General features: G+C 39.9%; 1 protein-coding gene across 3 annotated transcripts in view; it reads right to left on the bottom strand.

Annotated features, from left to right (window-relative positions):
- The window catches only part of lig3 (ligase III, DNA, ATP-dependent), a 71,461-nt gene that overhangs the window by 40,591 nt on the left and 21,216 nt on the right, over positions 1–9,654 (bottom strand). For all 3 annotated transcript variants that reach the window (XM_043718725.1, XM_043718726.1, XM_043718727.1), the window contains 4 exons: positions 6,945–7,022; positions 5,419–5,587; positions 4,528–4,683; positions 1,300–1,431 (listed from right to left, as the gene is read on the bottom strand). In XM_043718725.1, coding sequence (XP_043574660.1) covers positions 1,300–1,431; positions 4,528–4,683; positions 5,419–5,587; positions 6,945–7,022 — 535 coding nt within the window. The remainder of the gene's footprint in view (positions 1–1,299; positions 1,432–4,527; positions 4,684–5,418; positions 5,588–6,944; positions 7,023–9,654) is intronic.

The following is a 9,654-nucleotide window of genomic DNA, read 5'->3' as shown; positions in this document are numbered from 1 at the left end:
GAGGAAGAGAGAGGGGGGAAGAGGGAGGAAGTGGTGGGGGGTGGCGAAAGAGAGAGAGAGAGACAGACAGACAGACAGACAAACAATGATAAGTAAAGATGAGGTGAACTGCATTTCTTGACCAAAGTAGCACAACCACAGATGAACTGGTCCTTGGCCCTGCTGTCCTGGCATCTATCCAAGATATTGCTTCGACACAAAGTTGTTTACCTTCTCAAATTGTCCAAAGTAAAATACTTTCAGGTACAGAAGTTTTGGTTTCATTATTTTGAATCATTATAAAATGATGTTTCATTCTCTACAGCCAACATCTGTCTTCAAATACAGGCTGTCTCTGAGTTAAGAACGGGTTCACTTCCAGAGTATGTTCATAAATTGATTTGTATACAAGTTGGAACACAACATAAAGGAGGTTTTAGTAAGTATGAATATACACTTGCATGTCAAATGCTTAAAGTTAATCATAAAATGGGATCTTGCTCGTAGGTAACAGCATTTATAAGTCAGATGTTCGTAAATTGGGGACCTCTTATAATAGATTAAAAGTTTTGAATATTGCATCTTTAAGTTTTGAGGTTTAAAAATCTCTCCTCCAAAAGCTTTGAGTTGAACACCACGTGTCGACAAGTTGACCATCAGGTTTCAAATGCGACTGCTGGAATGTACGCAGTTTGCCAAACTCAGCCGGTGTGAGAGTAGAGGTGCTGATCATTGACCTCACCAGCTAGGGTTTGAGAAGTGTTGGAGCGAAACCACCCAATCTTCTTGAGTGCTCATTCATGACATTATGCTAAAAAAGATCAGTTGCAATCAAATAGCCCTCCATGGTCAGTGAGTGAGTTCGTCAACAAAGAAATGGTTATTTGGGAGTCAGGCAACTCAGTTGGCAGGATGGCTAGTTTCCAATGCAGAGTGAAGCCAATAGTGTGGGTTCATTTCCCTGATTGGTGAAGGTCCCACCTTCTCAACCTTGCCTGAGGCATGGTGACCCTCAGATTAAATCACTATCAGTCAACTCTCTAACGAGAGAGCAGCCCTGTAGTGCTCTTCGACTTCACAGACTACCACTTGTCAAGAGTATGGACTAAACTCAGAAATCACATCCCACCACAAGTTAATATTTTAATTAGAGGCAGAAACAAATGGCAAGAATTGTTCTTAAAGATTTCCAATTCGTGCACAGGAAAGCTGAAATTCAATTATTTAACTGCAGGCCTCAAACACCTCTGAATAACAGGCATGGGATCATCACAAAATATTAGGGAAACACATTAAACCTGGATCCTTCAATCACATTACCTTATGGACACCCAGTGTTCCAAAAGGGAGTGGTTTTCCACTCTGTGTATCAATCAGCAGCACTTCAGAATCCAAAATCATGCTGTCACCTCCGACGAAAGCTTTGGGGATAAAATCTCTAAAATGGGCAACCTGGAAGAAAAGAAACACATGAAAAAGACAAAATTGTTTTTGCAACAATGCAAGTCTGCCGAATCGGTCCACCTTTGTCAAACCAGAACTCCGGAATTTATATTGTGTTATCGACTTGATTTAGTCAGTTGGGCAGAAGTTCAAGTCTCATTCCAGCTGAGCACAAAGTAGATTGACCTGAATTTGTGCAGATGCCAGTTTATTTTTACTCATTAGTAAGAATTAGAAATTTTTGAAATTGTAAGATGACCAGCAAAATAAACCAAATATCAAAATAATAATTGTTGATATCAAATTTATTCCAATCCCATCCATTTCTGATGGAACTTCATCTGTTCAACAATAAATATGAGAGAGGACAACCATATGATTTATTAATAAACCACATAAACTTAACTAAACAAGTTCAGGGGTAGAGGGCCCTGCCAATTTGTTCAGTAATCCCAACTTTGATCTATTTTCATGATGTAGTTAATCCCAGTTAGTTTACTACTGACTGTAAGAAACATGATTGAATCATAGAATCCTTACAGTGTGAAAGCAGGCAGTTCAGCCCATTAAGTCCACACGCACTCTCTGAATAGCACCTCACCCAAATCCACCCCACTACCTGATCCCTGTAACCCTGCAATCCCCATGGCTAATCCACCTAGCCTTCACATCCCTGGACAGTATGGGCAATTTAGCATGGCTAATCCACCTACCCCGCACATCTTTGGACTGTGGGAGGAAACTGGAGCACCCCAATGAAACCCATGCAGACATGGGGAGAATGTGCATACTCCACACACAGACAGTCAACTGAGGCTGGAATAGGTCCCAGGTATTGTGAGACAGCAGTGCTAACCACTGAGCCACCATGCCGCCCCAAGTGAAGCAAGTCAAAGGAAGGTTAGCTCAACATGTATAGAGGGAGGTGGTTTCCTCAAATTAAATCTATACAAGTGGATAGATTAAACCAAGAGTTTTCATGATCACAATGGTTGCTAGGATAAGACTGACCTCCACAGTATACTGTTACATTTAGCAGGGAGATGAAACGAATACAAAAATAGTCAATAGAAAAGTGAGTTAGAAAGAAAAAAGAACACCAAGTGAGGTTACTGAGAATACACAGATGATCTTGGATATCCCTGGTCCAGGTGAGATATTTTCATACAAAATAAAAGTTGCTGTTAGAATATAACACAAAATAAAACATCAAAAAGGTTCCTCACAGAGACATTACAAAGCAAAACAAATTAGTAAGATGACCAAACACTTAGTCAAACACTTACATTTTAAGAAGTGCATTAAAAGGAGGGAAGTTAGGTAAAGCTGGTGAGGGGTTTATGAAGGCAATTCCTGAGCTTTTGGTCTAGCTGGCTAGGGCAACAGAATCAAAGGAAAAAGATTTTTGAAGATTGTGGAAGTAAAGTTTATTAGAGATCGGAAGGAGCAAGGTCACAGAGATTTGAAAGCTAGGAAGAAAAATCGAGCATCCTCTTAATCAGGAGCCAGTGTAGCTCAGTGAGCACATGGGCCGAGGGTTGGAGGGGTGTAGCAGCGAATGGCACTTGTTGAGTTAGTAAACAAGAACCTAGTCTTTTAATAACCTTGTGTTTAGGGAGAGTAGAATCAGCCTGGCCAGCCAGATGTGCTTTATAAAAGCAAAGCCTGGAGGTGAACAAATGCAGAGAATCTGAAGCAGGCATAAAAACAGGCAGCCTTGTCATTAGCAATACCTGACTGACAGCTCACCTCAGGTTAAAAAAAAACAAGTTTGAACAGTCTGGTTTAGCATCAGAACAGCTGTCAGGAAGAGAGAGATGGAGTCGGTCAATGGGGAGTGATGTTTGTCATGGGGATCAAAAATAACAATTTCAGTCACCCAATATTTCATTGGTGGAAATTTTTATTCACCTAGAAATGCAGTCTGATAATTTAGGGACAATAGAGAGGATCGAGAAAGGTGGTAGTGAGTTAAATCTGAACATTTTGTCAGCATCTGTGTGAAAGGTGACAGTCATTTTACACAAAGTCACTGCAGAATGAGAAGTAGAAAAGAGCTGATAAAAATAGATCCTAGGAACATCGGAGGAAAAGCTGCAAGTTTGGGAACAGAAGCCACTGAATGGGGTAGGTCATGCGGGCTCTCGATCCTGCTTCACCATTCAATGAAATCATAACTGATCTGATTATCATCTCAAATCCGCATTGTTGTCCTCCCATTCACCTTTCAATTCTTTAAGAAGAATCAACCTGCCTCTGACTTAAAATATTCAAGGACTCTGCTTCCATGACGTTTTCACAAAGAAAGAGAGTTCCAAAGACTCATGACCCGCAGATTTTAAAATATTGAATCTCTATTTTAAATGGGTGGCCTCTAACGTTTAAACAGAGATTCCTAGCTGCAAGTTTGCCCAAAAGAGGGAATATCCTCTCCACATCTCTGTCAAGGCCCTTTCAGGACTTTGTATTTCAATCAAGTCACTTTTATGTTCTAAACTCCAACAGATACAATCCCTAGCCTGTCCAACCTTTCCTCAAACAACTTGCCCATTCCAGGTGTTAGTCTAGCAAACCTTCTCTGAATTGCCTCCAGTGTATTTACATCCTAAACTGGAAAAAGCTGATATGATTGGCTCCGTCACAGATTGATGAAGGTAGACAAGCAGGAGGCTGGAAGAACACAGCAAGCCAGGCAGCATCAGGAGGTGGAGAAGTCGACGTGTTGGGTATAACTTTTCTTCAGGATTTTCTTCAGTTCCTGCTTGTCTATTTTGGATTCCAGTGTTTGCAGGTCTATCAAAGATTGTTGAAAGCTGAGAAGCTTGTGCAGGGATAATCTGTCTTTATCACAGTCACATAAGGATGCCAAATATGACTTTGATCGAGCTGTTTCAGTACTATAGCAGAGACAGAAACCTAATCGGAGAGTTCAAACATGGAATTTCAGGAAAGATGTGCATAAAATTGGGATAGAATCATTCAAGATCTTTGGAGAGGAAAGAGAGATCAGAGGGAGCAACAATTTGCAAGGAGGGAAAGGTGAATGGAAACAGATTTCAGAAGAATGAAAACTTGTTCCTTTAGCAAGAGGAAGGAGTTACTCACTTTATGTGGCAACACAGGTTTCAGGCTTCTGCTGTAGTACTGGAAGGTGTCCCCATTTTTATGTACTTGAACTCTCTCTCCATCATACTTGATCTCTGCATACATTCCGTTTGGGCATTTCTTCATGGCATATTCAATTGATTTGCAAGCTTCTGCCTGAAGTGCGAAAACAAGATTAGACTTTTTTTCCCCCCAATTTGCAGAGAAATTTAAAAAATCAATTTACAGTTACAATATGAAGTACCCTCTCATAGGACACTTTTGTCAAAATTAAACATTTTTGGTCAGGTTTATTTTACACAATGCAATAGGTTAATCATGTTCTCGTCAAAGAGCAACATGTGCTCCAGGTAACCTTGTTTAGGTTTAGTCACCTGCTGTGAGGTTACAGTTCAGGCCCTAATTTTCCTTGAAAAAGAGATGATGAGCCACCTTCTGAACTTGCTAGATAATTCAAATGGCAGTTCCGAGTTAACCACATTGTTAAAGGCTATATGTAGCTTGGACCCTGCAAAGAGTGTAGACTATCTTCCCTAAAAAAGATCAGTAAACCATTTGGATTATTTTGAGAACTTGTGAGTTACATGGCTACGTTGACAGGTACTAGTTGATTTTCCTCTGAATTAGTTCTTTAAGTTAAATCGCGTACCTATAATAGTCTCTCAACTTCTGATACCAACATAACCCAATATAAAATTCAACTTGACTATCTCTCATCTGGATTAGTGTGTTCTGGCATGAAAACAAAAGTTTAAGCCCACAACTTACTCCACTTACCACAGCCTGGTGTTTAATTTAGAATGTCTGTGCGTGCCTTTAACTGTATTTAATACTGGTTTCATGTTCATATAGAATGGCCAGTTTGGAGATGAAAAGAAAGTGGACCCTTACCAGCATAGGCTGCACGGGGGTTAGAAGGTTGGCCTTGATGCTAAGAATCTTCTTCAAACCTGGCACTTGTTCAGATTCCTGTTGATTCTGGAGGACACGGTTAACCACATCTTGCAAATTACGTGAGGCTTTGAATGCATCATAAGCATTGGGGTCAAGGGCATCCAGCCTAAGTGAAATCAGTGGGAAAAGGTACATACATTCTAGTTAGCAACATAAAAGAAAGGCCAGTGAAATTCATGCATTTCACGAACATACCAATCAGGGAGAGCTAGTTATATGAAAATTGATGACATTTGGAAAAACGGCCCACGAATAAATTAGATTGAAACACTGCAATACAATTCCAAATTTTGAACACTTCTCTTAAGTACAATCCAGAATTTGCTGTACAATTACAGAAAATAAGGTCCTGGAAAAATGGGTGAGGCCACAATTAAGGCATTGACTCAAACCATAGTAGCAATAGAACCTGGTTCCCAGGTAGGTGAGAAGCTTGGGGCTGTGAACAAGATGGGGAGAAGCCATGAGATTTCTAAATGTTGTTTTCATTTTTAGAAGGGGCAGATGGGATGACAATTGGTTACCGAAGACCTGTAGAAAAAGGAAGCATATAAAACTGTAAATTGGCCAAAAGAAGCAGAATGAAACATGGCTAAACAGCCAATGCCAGCCACGAACTGAAGGGAATTAACAGTTTGAATAGTGTCCAGGCATTTTCCAATGATTAAAGATGGCAAAAACAATGCACTTAGGAAATAGTATTGCAATACAGCTGGGAAAACGGAAAGCATCAATGTATCAAAGCAAAACCATACTGGTGGATGAAAATGATGTTGCAAGAACGGAATGCCAATTGTTTAGTAATAATGAAAACACATTGCTAAATTGCTTTAGCAAGATTGAAAAGTACAATTTTTCCAAAGTTCAAGGGAATGGATGTTTCAAAGCCATTTATGAAAAGCAACAAGATAACATGAACATCTGTTAACAAAGCTAAAATCCAGATGCCTGACAGCAACCAGTATGTGATTAGGCACTACAGGAAGTGTATATAAAGCTTGTGAAGAAACCCATTTAATATGATGGGAACTTGAAGTATAGAATATATTAAAATCTTTTCAACATTAGGAGACAACAAAAAACTAACATCTCTTGCCGAAATTGAAAATGAATCCCTGGAGGAACAAAGTTCTCTGTTTAGCACAGCAATTACCAAGGTCAAACTCCTCATAACTACACTGATACCAGCCACAGTTAGTAGCATTATTTTCCACATTCTCATATAATCAATTCTAGATTAGCGTAGCATCTTCGCAGCACAATTACACAGATACATCTTGAAATCGATCAGCTATATGGTCTCTCAGTTCAGGAATGATATACAGAAGGGAAATGACAATTCAAATTAAAAAAGATGCACAATTAAATGAAAAGGTACATTAAAATGCAACTTTAAACACACAGCTACAGAACTAATTAAAAAAAAACTCTCCTTTTCCAATTAAAAGTTAATAGCTACTTACACATGTTTTGCTCCAGAATTCATTCTTAGATCGTGCTTGATCAACCTTATAATGCATTTCAGATCATTGGCTGTACATCTGCAAGGCACAACACAGCACACATCAGTTTTATTCACAAGGACATAAGAACTAAAAACAGGAGTATGAGCCAGGTCCACTGCTCAGCAGGATTATGGCTGAACTTCAATCACAATCTCACTTTCTCGCCCAAGTCTTCATACTTCTTGGTTCTCTTAAGAGGTCAAAAGTATTCCACTCAACAAATATGTATCCATAGCTCTCTAGGATAGATACAAAATTACATAGAATCTGAATCCTCAGTGAAATAACTTCTCCTCAGATATAAATGGTCGATTAGATTCTCTAGTGTGGAATAAGGCCCTGAACAAGTCCACACCAACCCTCCAAAGAGTAACCAAACCGGTTTCCCTCTGAATAATGCACCTAACACTATAGGTAATTTAGCATTGCCAATTCACCTGACCTGCACACCTTTGGAGTGTGGAAGGAAACCGGAGCACCCAGAGAAAACCCACGCAGACACGGGCAGAATATGCAGAATCCACACAGTCACCCGAGGCTAGAACCTGGGAACCTGGCACTGCAAGGCAGCCATGATAACCACTGAGCCACTGTGCGCCCCGAGGCATCATGACTTTGTTAGAGACTCTTTGGTGAGATCAGTGTCACAGCATTTCATGTGTCAAGCCCTCTTAGAATCTTGCATATTTTAATGCAATAACTTCTCAGATATCAAAGGTCAAGAGAAGACAAGCTCATTCAACTTAATCTTCCCTCTCATCCCAGGGGTCAACGTAGTGAACTTGCATTGTACCCAACCTAAGGCCAGCAAATTCTTCCCAATGATATGAAGATCTACATACGGGAGTGGTCGGATCTGGTCTGACCAAAACTCTGAAATTACAGAAATGATTCTTTATTCCTGCACATTAGCTCTCATTAAAAAAGACTACTTTTACTTTTCAGACTACAAGAAAGATAGTTTTAAATTGAGGAAATTGTAGAAGACAATCTTGCAGTTTTAACAAGTTACTGTGAGGTGTGTGCCTGTGTCGTGTGTCTAGCTTTGCTGAGAGATGTACTTTGACTGGTTTTTCAATTGACCAGTTGTTGTGGCCTCAGGAGGGCCCAGTAATGCAATCATCACTTGATTGGCTCCTCAGTCAGTGACTGCAGCTGTATTTGTAGACAGCCTGCAAAGAAAAAGCACCTCAATCTCTCTCTCTCTCTCGTTCTCTCCCTCTCCACCCTCACCCACCTCCTTTAAAGGAGAAATAACACAAAATCTCTCAGTAGCTGTCCGCACAAACCATTTTCCAGTAAACTGCTTTCTTCAGGGACACTGAAAGGAGCAAATTCTCAACCAGTGAATGAAAGACAGCATCAGTGCAAACAAACCCATCCCGTCAGCAAACAATTGGAAGTAGTCAAAAGAAAACAACTCATTGACATCTATGATCTAAACTGGTGCCAGAACAGTGCTTCCCTGATTTTTCTCTCCTTCCCCCCATAATACTCATGTCATGCTTTGTCTCTATTTCTACGCATACAGACTTCCTTTACAAGGGGTAGAATTTAAGTTTATTAGCTAACAATTCATGCTTCTTTTTTGCTATTAGTTAAAACGAGTTTGATTACAATAAATTGTTATTGATGTCTTAATGATAAAACCTGGTGTATATTTTATAGTGATTGTAATGAGATTAGCCAGGTGGATATCATAGAATATGTGTCCTTTGATTGGGTTTGTTAACCTAGTCCAATCAGGGAGTCCCGGCTGACAGACAAAACCAGAGTATTAACTGTATTTTGATTTAATCCCTGCCCTCACTTTTTTTTTTGAACATGCAGTATTGCCCTTTGTTGAGAAGGGCACTGCTTGTCACTGGCCACTCTGGTGTTTCCTTTCTTCCTGGTGGTGGAATATAAATAAAGATTTACACACTTGTTGTTCTTCACTGTGTCCTACACCTTTTCTTTCTCTCTCTCTGAGACACACACACACACACACACACACACACACACACACACACACACACACACACAATGGGTGCTGGGGAAAAATAAGCACTACTGGTGTTAGGTGGTTGTGTGGGGGAAAATAAGATTAAACTGGAGTGTCGGTAATCAAAAAAAGGAAAAACAAAAGAAATAAGTATATAAACAGAAGTGTCAACTCTATTTTGATTTAATCCCTGCCCTCCCCTTCACTTTGTCTTTTGAAGACACAGCATTGCCCTTTGTTGAGAAGGGCATTGCTGGTCACTGGCCACTCCAGTGTTTCCTTTCTTCTTGGCAGCGGAATATAAATAAAGATTTGCGCCCTTGTTGTTTTTCATTGTGCCCTACACCTGCGAAAAAAAAACAGGAGTGTCTGAACGGTGGGGGTTGGATTCTGGCTTTGCCACCCCTTTCCCCTGTAAATTGCTGTTCCTTGTAAATGGCTGTTCATGTTAACTGTTTGTTTGTAATTTTTACTGGTTAATAACAAAAAAAAAGGCAGGAGTGTCAGCCATTCTATTCCTTCTGAGAGCTGGCTCTGAGAAAGCTGGGCCAGTGTTAAGTACTATACACATGTAAATAAAGGGTGACTTGGTAATGGGATACCGACCTCTGTGGAGTTATTTCACATTTTCTTTATTCTGAATAAAACAATTAGATTAAATTGGGCAATCTGGTGGTTTAATCA

Source organism: Chiloscyllium plagiosum, chromosome 28, assembly GCF_004010195.1.
Source record: "Chiloscyllium plagiosum isolate BGI_BamShark_2017 chromosome 28, ASM401019v2, whole genome shotgun sequence".
In the NCBI taxonomy this organism is placed as follows: Eukaryota; Metazoa; Chordata; class Chondrichthyes; order Orectolobiformes; family Hemiscylliidae; genus Chiloscyllium; species Chiloscyllium plagiosum.
This window is presented reverse-complemented; position numbering and strand designations above follow the sequence as displayed.